This window comes from Callionymus lyra, chromosome 16 (assembly GCF_982586985.1).
Source record: "Callionymus lyra chromosome 16, fCalLyr1.hap1.1, whole genome shotgun sequence".
Lineage (NCBI taxonomy): Eukaryota > Metazoa > Chordata > Actinopteri > Syngnathiformes > Callionymidae > Callionymus > Callionymus lyra.
In genome coordinates, this window is record NC_141833.1 from 25,921,417 (window position 1) to 25,937,948 (window position 16,532).

At 41.0% G+C, this 16,532-nt stretch overlaps 1 protein-coding gene across 1 annotated transcript; it reads right to left on the reverse strand.

The window, feature by feature from the left end:
* Window positions 1-5,142: 5,142 nt before the first annotated feature.
* Window positions 5,143-14,619, reverse strand: gjc2 (gap junction protein gamma 2). Its single transcript, XM_087811118.1, has 2 exons — window positions 14,553-14,619; window positions 5,143-7,074 (listed from the first exon to the last, which is right to left on the reverse strand). Exon 2 carries the CDS (start codon window positions 7,043-7,045, stop codon window positions 5,792-5,794), a length of 1,254 nt encoding a protein of 417 aa, XP_087667244.1. The 5' UTR covers window positions 7,046-7,074; window positions 14,553-14,619; the 3' UTR covers window positions 5,143-5,791.
* Between the last annotated feature and the right edge of the window lie 1,913 nt (window positions 14,620-16,532).

Genomic DNA, 16,532 nt, shown 5'->3' on the forward strand with positions numbered 1-16,532 from the left:
ATCTCACCATCAAACCATCAAACCATCTTACCATCAAACCATCAAACCATCAAACCATCTCACCATCAAACCATCTCACCATCTCACCATCAAACCATCAAACCATCAAACCATCAAACCATCAAACCATCTCATCATCAAACCATCTCACCATCTCACCATCTCATCATCAAACCATCTCACCATCTTACCATCTCACCATCAAACCTTCTCACCATCTCACCATCAAACCATCAAACCATCAAACCATCAAACCATCAAACCATCTCACCATCAAACCATCAAACCATCTCACCATCAAACCATCAAACCATCTCACCATCAAACCATCTCACCATCAAACCATCTCACCATCTCACCATCAAACCATCTCACCATCAAACCATCAAACCATCTCACCATCAAACCATCTCACCATCAAACCATCAAACCATCTCACCATCAAACCATCTCACCATCAAACCATCAAACCATCAAACCATCAAACCATCAAACCATCTCACAATCAAACCATCTCACCATCAAACCATCTCACCATCTCACCATCAAACCATCTCACCATCAAACCATCAAACCATCAAACCATCAAACCATCTTACCATCAAACCATCAAACCATCAAACCATCAAACCATCAAACCATCTCACCATCAAACCATCTCACCATCTCATCATCAAACCATCTCACCATCAAACCATCAAACCATCTCACCATCTCACCATCTCACCATCAAACCATCTTACCATCAAACCATCTCACCATCTCACCATCTCACCATCAAACCATCAAACCATCAAACCATCTCACCATCAAACCATCTCACCATCTCACCATCTCACCATCAAACCATCAAACCATCTCACCATCTCACCATCAAACCATCAAACCATCAAACCATCAAACCACCAAACCATCTCACCATCAAACCATCTCACCATCTCACCATCTCATCATCAAACCATCTCACCATCTCATCATCAAACCATCTCACCATCAAACCATCAAACCATCAAACCATCTCACCATCAAACCATCAAACCATCTCACCACCTCACCATCTCACCATCTCACCATCAAACCATCAAACCATCTCACCATCTCACCATCAAACCATCAAACCATCTTACCATCAAACCATCAAACCATCAAACCATCTCACCATCAAACCATCTCACCATCTCACCATCAAACCATCAAACCATCAAACCATCTCACCATCTCATCATCAAACCATCTCACCATCTCACCATCTCATCATCAAACCATCTCACCATCTTACCATCTCACCATCAAACCTTCTCACCATCTCACCATCAAACCATCAAACCATCAAACCATCAAACCATCTCACCATCAAACCATCAAACCATCTCACCATCAAACCATCAAACCATCTCACCATCAAACCATCTCACCATCAAACCATCTCACCATCTCACCATCAAACCATCTCACCATCAAACCATCAAACCATCAAACCATCTCACCATCAAACCATCTCACCATCAAACCATCAAACCATCTCACCATCAAACCATCTCACCATCAAACCATCAAACCATCAAACCATCAAACCATCAAACCATCTCACAATCAAACCATCTCACCATCAAACCATCTCACCATCTCACCATCAAACCATCTCACCATCAAACCATCAAACCATCAAACCATCTTACCATCAAACCATCAAACCATCAAACCATCAAACCATCTCACCATCAAACCATCTCACCATCTCATCATCAAACCATCTCACCATCAAACCATCAAACCATCAAACCATCTCACCATCTCACCATCTCACCATCTCACCATCAAACCATCTTACCATCAAACCATCAAACCATCAAACCATCTCACCATCAAACCATCAAACCATCTCACCATCAAACCATCAAACCATCAAACCATCAAATCATCTCACCATCAAACCATCTCACCATCTCACCATCTCACCATCAAACCATCAAACCATCAAACCATCTCACCATCAAACCATCTCACCATCTCACCATCTCACCATCTCACCATCAAACCATCAAACCATCTCACCATCTCACCATCAAACCATCTCACCATCAAACCATCAAACCATCTCACCATCAAACCATCTCACCATCTTACCATCAAACCATCAAACCATCAAATCATCTCACCATCAAACCATCTCACCATCTCACCATCTCACCATCAAACCATCAAACCATCAAACCATCTCACCATCAAACCATCTCACCATCTCACCATCTCACCATCAAACCATCAAACCATCTCACCATCTCACCATCAAACCATCAAACCATCAAACCATCAAACCACCAAACCATCTCACCATCAAACCATCTCACCATCTCACCATCTCATCATCAAACCATCTCACCATCTCACCATCTCATCATCAAACCATCTCACCATCTCACCATCAAACCATCAAACCATCAAACCATCAAACCATCAAACCATCAAACCATCTCACCATCAAACCATCAAACCATCTCACCACCTCACCATCAAACCATCTCACCATCTCACCATCAAACCATCAAACCATCTCACCACCTCACCATCAAACCATCTCACCATCTCACCATCAAACCATCAAACCATCTCACCACCTCACCATCTCACCATCAAACCATCAAACCATCTCACCACCTCACCATCTCACCATCAAACCATCAAACCATCTCACCATCAAACCATCTCACCATCTCACCATCAAACCATCTTACCATCTTACCATCAAACCATCAAACCATCTCACCATCAAACCATCAAACCATCTCACCATCAAACCATCAAACCATCTCACCATCAAACCATCTCACCATCTCACCATCAAACCATCAAACCATCAAACCATCAAACCATCTCACCATCTCACCATCAAACCATCAAACCATCAAACCATCTCACCATCTCACCATCTCACCATCAAACCATCTCACCATCTCACCATCAAACCATCAAACCATCTTACCATCAAACCATCAAACCATCAAACTATCTCACCATCAAACCATCAAACCATCTCACCATCAAACCATCTCACCATCTCACCATCAAACCATCTCACCATCAAACCATCAAACCATCTTACCATCAAACCATCAAACCATCAAACCATCAAACCATCTCACCATCAAACCATCAAACCATCTCACCATCAAACCATTTCACCATCAAACCATCAAACCATCAAACCATCAAACCATCAAACCATCTCACCATCAAACCATCAAACCATCTCACCATCAAACCATCTCACCATCAAACCATCAAACCATCTCACCATCAAACCATCTCACCATCTCACCATCAAACCATCAAACCATCAAACCATCAAACCATCAAACCATCAAACCATCAAACCATCTCACCATCAAACCATCTCACCATCAAACCATCTCACCATCTCACCATCAAACCATCTCACCATCAAACCATCTCACCATCTCACCATCAAACCATCTCACCATCAAACCATCAAACCATCTTACCATCAAACCATCAAACCATCTCACCATCTCACCATCTCACCATCAAACCATCAAACCATCTCACCATCAAACCATCTCACCATCAAACCATCAAACCATCAAACCATCTCACCATCAAACCATCAAACCATCTCACCATCAAACCATCTCACCATCTCACCATCTCACCATCAAACCATCAAACCATCAAACCATCAAACCATCTCACCATCAAACCATCAAACCATCAAACCATCTTACCATCAAACCATCAAACCATCAAACCATCTCACCATCAAACCATCAAACCATCTCACCATCAAACCATCTCACCATCAAACCATCTCACCATCAAACCATCTCACCATCAAACCATCAAACCATCAAACCATCAAACCATCAAACCATCAAACCATCAAACCATCAAACCATCTCACCATCAAACCGTTGAACCTCAAATGAAAACCAGAGAAACTACAGGAAGTGAATCTCAATCCAAAAGAAAGTGTTAAAAAACAGTCACTCAGAGAAAAACATGTTTTATTGTCATGAATGTGATCCAGTCGATCAAGTGTCGTTGAAGGAAAGTCGTCACGTGACGCTTCGAAAGTTCAAACCTTTATTTGGTCTGATGTGTCATGTGATTAAAAAACAGATCCTCGATGACTTTAGTTTGAATTAACGATTAGAAGCGACTCCTGAGGCACTTGTTCCACCAAAGATTAAATACCATGGAAAACATTTTAGAAAAAGAGGAAATTCTACGTCGTTTTTCTGAACTTATGAAACATGCATCGTCAGCTTCAGAAGGAAAAGAAATGATTTCAACACCAGCAGGAAACATGAAGAATCACCAGAGACTTAACCGTCAAGTGTCTTCAGACAACTTTGTTATTAAAATGACACTTTAGATAAAATTGAATTGAATTCAGCTTCTACCAAACATCTCTCAGACTTCTACATCCACTTCCTGTTTGTTAACATCTCCTTCCTGGTCAGTCACCTTGACAACATCCACTTCCTGTTTGTTAACATCTCCTTCCTGGTCCGTCACCTTGACAACATCCACTTCCTGTTTGTTAATATCTCCTTCCTGGTCAGTCACCTTGACAACATCCACTTCCTGTTTGTTAACATCTCCTTCCTGGTCCGTCACCTTGACAACATCCACTTCCTGTTTGTTAACATCTCCTTCCTGGTCAGTCACCTTGACAACATCCACTTCCTGTTTGTTAACATCTCCTTCCTGGTCCGTCACCTTGACAACATCTCCCTCCTGGTCCGTCACCTTGACAACATCCACTTCCTGTTTGTTAACATCTCCTTCCTGGTCAGTCACCTTGACAACATCTACTTCCTGTTTGTTAACATCTCCTTCCTGGTCAGTCACCTTGACAACATCCACTTCCTGTTTGTTAACATCTCCTTCCTGGTCCGTCACCTTGACAACATCTCCCTCCTGGTCCGTCACCTTGACAACATCCACTTCCTGTTTGTTAACATCTCCTTCCTGGTCCGTCACCTTGACAACATCCACTTCCTGTTTGTTAACATCTCCTTCCTGGTCAGTCACCTTGACAACATCCACTTCCTGTTTGTTAACATCTCCTTCCTGGCTAGTCACCTTGACAACATCTCCCTCCTGGTCCGTCACCTTGACAACATCCACTTCCTGTTTGTTAACATCTCCTTCCTGGTCCGTCAACTTGACAACATCCACTTCCTGTTTGTTAACATCTCCTTCCTGGTCAGTCACCTTGACAACATCTACCTCGTGTTTGTTAACATCTCCCTCCTGGTCCGTCAACTTGACAACATCCACTTCCTGTTTGTTAACATCTCCTTCCTGGTCAGTCACCTTGACAACATCTACCTCGTGTTTGTTAACATCTCCCTCCTGGTCCGTCACCTTGACAACATCCACTTCCTGTTTGTTAATATCTCCCTCCTGGTCCGTCACCTTGACAATATCCACTTCCTGTTTGTTAACATCTCCTTCCTGGTCAGTTACCTTGACAACATCCACTTCCTGTTTGTTAACATCTCCCTCCTGGTCCGTCACCTTGACAACAACCACTTCCTGTTTGTTAACATCTCCCTCCTGGTCCGTCACCTTGACAACATACACTTCCTGTTTGTTAATATCGTGAAAGTGAGCTACGGGAAGACAATAGGACAATGGAAGTAAAAAGATGTGATACTTGATTTCTGGTTGATCTAGTCTTGAGTCTCGTCTACTGACAGTGATTGCAATAGTCCACGGTGCTCGAGTAGCATCAAAGTCTTGAGGTACGAGCGTCTGATCCCATCTAGATCCACACCGAGGTCTTTCCATTCTTGACGATGGTGGCCGTCTTCTCCGTGGCCGACTTGGGTCTCGCCCCTTGTTTCTCCTGAACCGAGTTGACTCGGTTTTGCTCGGCCATCGTGCCTCCGGACACGGGGCTGCTGGTCCTGGACGTCTGCTGGTGGTTCTTGGTTTGATAGGTTTGGAAGGCCATGTCCAGCTGCTCCTGGGCCACTCTCAGGTGTCGGTGCAGACTGGCCAGATCTGACGGGATCTTCTCATCTGGACTGGTGCACTGTTGCTCCTGGGCGTCGTTGGCCATGTTCTGCTCGTGTGTGATGAGGCTGTTGGGGATCCTGCCGGGTTTATCGGTCTTGATCACCAGGTTGTATCCGGGGGGAGAAGCCGGTATGTGACGCGAGAACGGATACCTGTAGGACGCTCGCTGTCCGCGGGTCCTTTTCTGGCGCAGAATATCCCGAAAAGAGCCGATTCCCAGGTGAAGCATCTCGCACAGGTTCAGCACGAGGCATAGACAGCTGACCACGTACATGATGAGGAGGAAGATGGTTTTCTCAGTGGGCCTGGAGACGAAGCAGTCCACTCGATGAGGACACGGGACTCTGTTGCACACGAACGAAGGACTCACTCGAAAACCGTAGAGAAGATACTGTCCTGCGAGGAAAACTATTTCGAAGATCGCCCGAGACATGAGCTGAAGAACGTAGATCCTCATGAGTCCTTCTTCCATAATCTTTCTTCGACCATCGTGCTTTCCAGTGTGTCTAATGCCGCTCGACTGCTCGGGTTTAACTTCCTGCACCACCAGTGCATCCTCGTAAATCATCGGCTCCGCATCGTCGTCTTCTTCTACCCGTAGAACATCTTCCAGGTGGTGACTCTCCCGCCACCTGGTGTGAGGCGGCAGCTTCTTCTGAATCCTGCCCTGGTTCCTGCGCTGCTCCTCGGACGCCCGGGCGATCTTGTGGATGGCGTATCCCATGTACATGATGGAGGGCGTGGAGATCATGATGATCTGGAAGACCCAGAAGCGGACGTGGGACAGAGGAGCGAAGGCATCGTAGCACACGTTGTCGCAGCCCGGCTGCTTGGTGTTGCAGGTGAACTTGGTCTGCTCGTCCGAGTAGATGGACTCGCCGCCGACCGCCGTCAGCACGATGCGGAAGATGATGAGGACCGTCAGCCACACTTTCCCCACAAACGTGGAGTGGTTGTGGATTTCTTCCAGGAGGCGAGTGAGGAAGCTCCAGCTCATGTTGCTTCTGCGAGCTTTTCAGCTACAATCTGAGGAGACAAAGAAAAACATGGTTTAACCTGTGAAGGTGCTGAACCAGCAGCACTTTGTCCCTCTAGTGTTGTCCAGTGTAACTGTAGCTGTCTTGAAAACTGAAGCCTCTCCAGCCCTGCTACAACCCACTTTTTAAGAAACAAGAGGCTCTCTTGTTTTCTTCCTGTGAGCTTCAACAATTCCTCTCAGTGTTTCAGCCTTAATGGAAATAAATGAAACCACCATCTCTAACCCACCTGGTGCCTGGTCAGGTCACGCAGGCAAAGTTAGTATCAAAAGTATCATCAAAATGATAGAAAGACAGATCGTTTACATTTGAAACAATCCCAGAACTTCACGTTTCCAGATCACTTCGTTATGATCCGACACTTTAAATACCAATGAGTTGAATTAAAACCTTTGTCTTTCTAGAACTTTCAGTCGAGATAAATGAACATTTGATTCAATGCATTGTGAAAGTAAACAACAAAGTTCGTCCAACAGATCTGTGTCGACTAGTAATGTCTGGCAGGATGAGACAAGTTGCAGGAGTTTGATTCCCGTTCTTTTGTGATGTTATTTTGCGCTTGAGTCCTTGGCAGAGGTATGTTCTGTCCCAGTGCTTGTAAGTTATATAATGTTAATCTGATATTGTTATTGATTGATCCAAAGTTATAATAATAATTTCAATTTAGTTTAATCATTAAAATAATAAACATCATGATAATGATTAATTAATTTATGTTGTAACGATACATGGATATATAGTGATAGTGTAGTAACAAGTATATATGTGTAGTATTGTCCAGTACTTGACTCTGGTGTTGTGATAGTGTAGTAACAAGTATATATGTGTAGTATTGTCCAGTACTTGACTCTGGTGTTGTGATAGTGTAGTAACAAGTATATATGTGTAGTATTGTCCAGTACTTGACTCTGGTGTTGTGATAGTGTAGTAACAAGTATATATGTGTAGTATTGTCCAGTACTTGACTCTGGTGTTGTGATAGTGTAGTAACAAGTATATATGTGTAGTATTGTCCAGTACTTGACTCTGGTGTTGTGATAGTGTAGTAACAAGTATATATGTGTAGTATTGTCCAGTACTTGACTCTGGTGTTGTGATAGTGTAGTAACAAGTATTTATGTGTAGTATTGTCCAGTACTTGACTCTGGTGTTGTGATAGTGTAGTAACAAGTATATATGTGTAGTATTGTCCAATACTTGACTCTGGTGTTGTGATAGTGTAGTAACAAGTATATATGTGTAGTATTGTCCAGTACTTGACTCTGGTGTTGTGATAGTGTAGTAACAAGTATATATTTGTAGTATTGTGCAGTACTTGACTCTGGTGTTATGATAGTGTAGTAACAAGTATACTGTATATGTATAGTATTGTCCAGTACTTGACTCTGGTGTTGTGATAGTGTAGTAACAAGTATATATGCGTAGTATTGTCCAGTACTTGACTCTGGTGTTGTGATAGTGTAGTAACAAGTATATATGTTTAGTATTGTCCAGTACTAGACTCTGGTGTTGTGATAGTGTAGTAACAAGTATATATGCGTAGTATTGTCCAGTACTTGACTCTGGTGTTGTGATAGTGTAGTAACAAGTATATATGTTTAGTATTGTCCAGTACTAGACTCTGGTGTTGTGATAGTGTAGTAACAAGTATATATGCGTAGTATTGTCCAGTACTTGACTCTGGTGTTGTGATAGTGTAGTAACAAGTATATATGTTTAGGATTGTCCAGTACTAGACTCTGGTGTTGTGATAGTGTAGTAACAAGTATATATGTGTAGTATTGTCCAGTACTGGACCCTGGTGTTGTGATAGTGTAGTAACAAGTATATATGCGTAGTATTGTCCAGTACTTGACTCTGGTGTTGTGATAGTGTAGTAACAAGTATATATGCGTAGTATTGTCCAGTACTTGACTCTGGTGTTGTGATAGTGTAGTAACAAGTATATATGTGTAGTATTGTCCAGTACTTGACTCTGGTGTTGTGATAGTGTAGTAACAAGTATATATGTGTAGTATTGTCCAGTACTTGACTCTGGTGTTGTGATAGTGTAGTAACAAGTATATATGTGTAGTATTGTCCAGTACTTGACTCTGGTGTTGTGATAGTGTAGTAACAAGTATATATGTGTAGTATTGTCCAGTACTTGACTCTGGTGTTGTGATAGTGTAGTAACAAGTATATATGTGTAGTATTGTCCAGTACTTGACTCTGGTGTTGTGATAGTGTAGTAACAAGTATTTATGTGTAGTATTGTCCAGTACTTGACTCTGGTGTTGTGATAGTGTAGTAACAAGTATATATGTGTAGTATTGTCCAATACTTGACTCTGGTGTTGTGATAGTGTAGTAACAAGTATATATGTGTAGTATTGTCCAGTACTTGACTCTGGTGTTGTGATAGTGTAGTAACAAGTATATATTTGTAGTATTGTGCAGTACTTGACTCTGGTGTTATGATAGTGTAGTAACAAGTATACTGTATATGTATAGTATTGTCCAGTACTTGACTCTGGTGTTGTGATAGTGTAGTAACAAGTATATATGCGTAGTATTGTCCAGTACTTGACTCTGGTGTTGTGATAGTGTAGTAACAAGTATATATGTTTAGTATTGTCCAGTACTAGACTCTGGTGTTGTGATAGTGTAGTAACAAGTATATATGCGTAGTATTGTCCAGTACTTGACTCTGGTGTTGTGATAGTGTAGTAACAAGTATATATGTTTAGTATTGTCCAGTACTAGACTCTGGTGTTGTGATAGTGTAGTAACAAGTATATATGCGTAGTATTGTCCAGTACTTGACTCTGGTGTTGTGATAGTGTAGTAACAAGTATATATGTTTAGGATTGTCCAGTACTAGACTCTGGTGTTGTGATAGTGTAGTAACAAGTATATATGTGTAGTATTGTCCAGTACTGGACTCTGGTGTTGTGATAGTGTAGTAACAAGTATATATGCGTAGTATTGTCCAGTACTTGACTCTGGTGTTGTGATAGTGTAGTAACAAGTATATATGCGTAGTATTGTCCAGTACTTGACTCTGGTGTTGTGATAGTGTAGTAACAAGTATATATGTGTAGTATTGTCCAGTACTTGACTCTGGTGTTGTGATAGTGTAGTAACAAGTATATATGTGTAGTATTGTCCAGTACTTGACTCTGGTGTTGTGATAGTGTAGTAACAAGTATATATGTGTAGTATTGTCCAGTACTTGACTCTGGTGTTGTGATAGTGTAGTAACAAGTATATATGTGTAGTATTGTCCAGTACTTGACTCTGGTGTTGTGATAGTGTAGTAACAAGTATTTATGTGTAGTATTGTCCAGTACTTGACTCTGGTGTTGTGATAGTGTAGTAACAAGTATATATGTGTAGTATTGTCCAATACTTGACTCTGGTGTTGTGATAGTGTAGTAACAAGTATATATGTGTAGTATTGTCCAGTACTTGACTCTGGTGTTGTGATAGTGTAGTAACAAGTATATATTTGTAGTATTGTGCAGTACTTGACTCTGGTGTTATGATAGTGTAGTAACAAGTATACTGTATATGTATAGTATTGTCCAGTACTTGACTCTGGTGTTGTGATAGTGTAGTAACAAGTATATATGCGTAGTATTGTCCAGTACTTGACTCTGGTGTTGTGATAGTGTAGTAACAAGTATATATGTTTAGTATTGTCCAGTACTAGACTCTGGTGTTGTGATAGTGTACTAACAAGTATATATGCGTAGTATTGTCCAGTACTTGACTCTGGTGTTGTGATAGTGTAGTAACAAGTATATATGTGTAGTATTGTCCAGTACTTGACTCTGGTGTTGTGATAGTGTAGTAACAAGTATATATGTGTAGTATTGTCCAGTACTTGACTCTGGTGTTGTGATAGTGTAGTAACATGTATATATGTGTAGTATTGTCCAGTACTTGACTCTGGTGTTGTGATAGTGTAGTAACAAGTATATATGTGTAGTATTGTCCAGTACTTGACTCTGGTGTTGTGATAGTGTAGTAACAAGTATATATGTGTAGTATTGTCCAGTACTTGACTCTGGTGTTGTGATAGTGTAGTAACAAGTATATATGTGTAGTATTGTCCAGTACTTGACTCTGGTGTTGTGATAGTGTAGTAACAAGTATATATGTTTAGTATTGTCCAGTACTAGACTCTGGTGTTGTGATAGTGTAGTAACAAGTATATATGCGTAGTATTGTCCAGTACTTGACTCTGGTGTTGTGATAGTGTAGTAACAAGTATATATGTTTAGTATTGTCCAGTACTAGACTCTGGTGTTGTGATAGTGTAGTAACAAGTATATATGCGTAGTATTGTCCAGTACTTGACTCTGGTGTTGTGATAGTGTAGTAACAAGTATATATGTTTAGGATTGTCCAGTACTAGACTCTGGTGTTGTGATAGTGTAGTAACAAGTATATATGTGTAGTATTGTCCAGTACTGGACTCTGGTGTTGTGATAGTGTAGTAACAAGTATATATGCGTAGTATTGTCCAGTACTTGACTCTGGTGTTGTGATAGTGTAGTAACAAGTATATATGCGTAGTATTGTCCAGTACTTGACTCTGGTGTTGTGATAGTGTAGTAACAAGTATATATGTGTAGTATTGTCCAGTACTTGACTCTGGTGTTGTGATAGTGTAGTAACAAGTATATATGTGTAGTATTGTCCAGTACTTGACTCTGGTGTTGTGATAGTGTAGTAACAAGTATATATGTGTAGTATTGTCCAGTACTTGACTCTGGTGTTGTGATAGTGTAGTAACAAGTATATATGTGTAGTATTGTCCAGTACTTGACTCTGGTGTTGTGATAGTGTAGTAACAAGTATTTATGTGTAGTATTGTCCAGTACTTGACTCTGGTGTTGTGATAGTGTAGTAACAAGTATATATGTGTAGTATTGTCCAATACTTGACTCTGGTGTTGTGATAGTGTAGTAACAAGTATATATGTGTAGTATTGTCCAGTACTTGACTCTGGTGTTGTGATAGTGTAGTAACAAGTATATATTTGTAGTATTGTGCAGTACTTGACTCTGGTGTTATGATAGTGTAGTAACAAGTATACTGTATATGTATAGTATTGTCCAGTACTTGACTCTGGTGTTGTGATAGTGTAGTAACAAGTATATATGCGTAGTATTGTCCAGTACTTGACTCTGGTGTTGTGATAGTGTAGTAACAAGTATATATGTTTAGTATTGTCCAGTACTAGACTCTGGTGTTGTGATAGTGTAGTAACAAGTATATATGCGTAGTATTGTCCAGTACTTGACTCTGGTGTTGTGATAGTGTAGTAACAAGTATATATGTGTAGTATTGTCCAGTACTTGACTCTGGTGTTGTGATAGTGTAGTAACAAGTATATATGTGTAGTATTGTCCAGTACTTGACTCTGGTGTTGTGATAGTGTAGTAACATGTATATATGTGTAGTATTGTCCAGTACTTGACTCTGGTGTTGTGATAGTGTAGTAACAAGTATATATGTGTAGTATTGTCCAGTACTTGACTCTAGTGTTGTGATAGTGTAGTAACAAGTATATATGTGTAGTATTGTCCAGTACTTGACTCTGGTGTTGTGATAGTGTAGTAACAAGTATATATGTGTAGTATTGTCCAGTACTTGACTCTGGTGTTGTGATAGTGTAGTAACATGTATATATGTGTAGTATTGTCCAGTACTTGACTCTGGTGTTGTGATAGTGTAGTAACAAGTATATATGTGTAGTATTGTCCAGTACTTGACTCTGGTGTTGTGATAGTGTAGTAACATGTATATATGTGTAGTATTGTCCAGTACTTGACTCTGGTGTTGTGATAGTGTAGTAACAAGTATATATGTGTAGTATTGTCCAGTACTTGACTCTGGTGTTGTGATAGTGTAGTAACATGTATATATGTGTAGTATTGTCCAGTATTTGACTCTGGTGTTGTGATAGTGTAGTAACATGTATATATGTGTAGTATTGTCCAGTATTTGACTCTGGTGTTGTGATAGTGTAGTAACATGTATATATGTGTAGTATTGTCCAGTATTTGACTCTGTTGTTGTGATAGTGTAGTAACAAGTATATATGTGTAGTATTGTCCAGTACTTGACTCTGGTGTTGTGATAGTGTAGTAACAAGTATATATATGTGTATAATTGTCAAAATGGCTGAATAAGAGTTTATTTCAATTAAAATAAAATCTCATAATCTTTGATTCCAGATTCTTCCTTCAGAGGAAAAAAAAAACTGTTCCCAGGTGACCTTGACCTTCAACCTCTCCTGTCTCGGGTCATTCACATATGATCTTATTTTCAGTGGAATAACAGAAGGAGGTAAACGTGATCGTCTCCAGTGAGGGTCGCGCCGAGGTGACCTCACACGACCTTCTCTCGCTCCACTGAAGGACTTCTTCTGTGGAGCTCGTGAAGTCATCGGAGAGAACAGAAGCGTGTTGTTGCCGCGCGTGACGCCGCGGAGGGACGGAGCCTCGCCACGAAGCCTCGCCACGAAGCCTCGCCACGGAGCCTCGCAGACAGATGGCGTCCGCGCTGGACGCCGCGGCACGACACGAGTCGTCGCCTCTACAGCCGTCGCACGTCGCGGCGACAAACTGAGGATTGTCTACGAGTCACGGACCACGTCGATCCCGAACCCGTCACTCAAACTGTATTCTGTTCAACTGAGGAGGTCAGAGGTCAATGAGGTCACATGACGCGTCCAACGAAACCTCGTCCGAACTGAAAGATGAATTTCATTTGATGATGGAAACACGTTTATACGACAGTTTTATTCTGAGACATATTGATCAATAATAAGTTATTACGAGTTGAAATACTTTCTTCTCTCTGATCTTGTTTTTAATGTACATTTGAAGTGACTTTAGATTTATCTTTTATTTGTTGTATTTTAATTGATCCAAAAACCTCTTTATCAATATCATCTATTTACATTTCTTTACTTTTATGGTCGTACTATGACTTCATTTCCTTTTCCTCCGTAAATAGATGCACAAAGTAAATGAATACACAAGTATTCAACAAATACACATGTACAAGTACAAACTCTGAACTACTATCGTGAGAATATTAGATCATCGGAGTAATCAGTTCATGTTAGATATAATGAAAGATTAACAGTTAAATAATAATAAAAAAGCTTAAACAGAAAACAATAATAAAATAACCGATTAATATTCACACAATAGTTATAAATACAAAGTAATAAATGACAAAACAAGTTAAAAACGTGTTTTCAAAATATGCAAAGATTAAAGAAGCTTTAAATGTACACGAAATTAAAACAAGATACTTCATAAATAAGTATCAAAATGTTAGCTACGAGTAATAATAATCAGAGGTTTGAATGAGATTTGACAAAATATAAGGTAAAATGAAACAAATACTACAATAGTTTTATGTCAAAGTTCCTCCTCAAACACGAAAAGAGGTGAAAACCCACCTGGAGAAGCTGCAAAGACATGTCCCGTCCTCCAGGTCCCTGTTCTACTCGACCCCGATCCCGTTAGATCCACTTCCATCCCAGAACTCCCAGGTTTCTCCTCAGAAATCCAAGCTCAAGACCATGATCCGAGCTCAGCAGCCGCTCGTCTTCCTCCGACAGGAAGCGAGGAGGAGAAGCTTCCTCCGGCGATGACCTCCTGGACCCAGAGTTCACGTGTGAAGATCCCAGCGAGCCGTGGAGCTGCTGAGCTCAGCTCTGACTGGATCATGTGAAGCTGGAGGACGTCGAGGGTCTCGCTCTCTCTCCTGCCACACTTTCTCTCCGTCACTCACAAGCATGAATCAAACCCTCGTTCAGGACCTGATGTGTCGCTCATCAGCACCTCCTTACATAAGATGGAGGCAAAAACACTTTTCGGAGGAGAGATCAGCATCTGAGGTGTCACGTCGACATTGAACATCTGCCCTGAGAGCAGATCCTGACGCTGTCCAGCAGCTTCACTAGTCACATCAGCTGTCATAATATTTGGATCTTCTCTCCAGGAAGAGATCAGAGCCGTGAACAGGTCACAGTGAAAAAATCATTTTCATCTTGAACTTTCAGGCCAGAAACTCATGAACTTGGTGTTGCCATGACGACCATTGACTGATTGATTTTAGTTGAAAATTGTTTGATTATAGTTGAATTTTTTTTGATTATAGTTGAAAATTGTTTGATTATAGTAGAAAATTGTTTGATTATAGTTGAATTTTTTTTGATTATAGTTGAAAATTGTTTGATTATAGTTGAAAATTGTTTGATTATAGTTGAAAATTGTTTGATTCTAGTTGAAAATTGTTTGATTATAGTTGAATTTTTTTTGATTATAGTTGAAAATTGTTTGATTATAGTTGAAAATTGTTGGATTATAGTTGAAAATTGTTTGATTATAGTTGAAAATTGTTTGATTATAGTTGAAAATTGTTTGATTATAGTTGACTGTAACAGTAAACTGTAAATGTAAAGATTATATTGACATGGAATGTAATTCATTTAGTTTATTATGGAGGAGACGAGGTCTATCAACGGACCTCAAGTTTCTTCTCAATCGCGACTTACGGATGTGAATCCTGTGAGTCATGTCTAAGAATGACAAGAGATGTATTTGAGATCTGCTTCTAAGAGTGTCATCTAAGGAAGGACACGAGGACCAACATAAGATTGGAACAGACCTCACCACAAGTAAGTCCAAGCTGGAGAGGTTGAGCTACTTAAAGTGAGGAGGAGCAGTTGAAAGACTAACACTGCAGGAGCTGCAGAAGGATGGTGAGGACGTCCATCACCATCATGGACTGATGATGTGATGACGACTGCTTCACATGGAACGTGTGGTTCTACTGCTGTGCGAACGTGTGGTTCTACTGCTGTGCGAACGTGCGGTTCTACTGCTGTATGAACGTGCGGTTCTACTGCTGTATGAACGTGTTGTTCTACTGCTGTCTAAACGTGTGGTTCTGCTGCTGTGCAAACGTGTGGTTCTACTGCTGTATGAACGTGTGGTTCTACTGCTGTATGAACGTGTGGTTCTACTGCTGTATGAATGTGTGGTTCTACTGCTGTATGAACGTGTGGTTCTACTGCTGTGCGAACGTGTGGTTCTACTGCTGTGCGAACGTGTGGTTCTACTGCTGTATGAACGTGCGGTTCTACTGCTGTATGAACGTGTGGTTCTACTGCTGTCTGAACGTGTGGTTCTACTGCTGAGCGAACGTGTGGTTCTACTGCTGTATGAACGTGTGGTTCTACTGCTGTGCGAACGCGCGGTTCTACTGCTGTGCGAACGTGCGGTTCTACTGCTGTATGAACGTGCGGTTCTACTGCTGTACGAACGTGTGGTTCTACTGCTGTGCGAACGCGCGGTTCTACTGCTGTGCGAACGTGCGGTTCTACTGCTGTATGAACGTGCGGTTCTACTGCTGTATGAACGTGCGGTTCTAC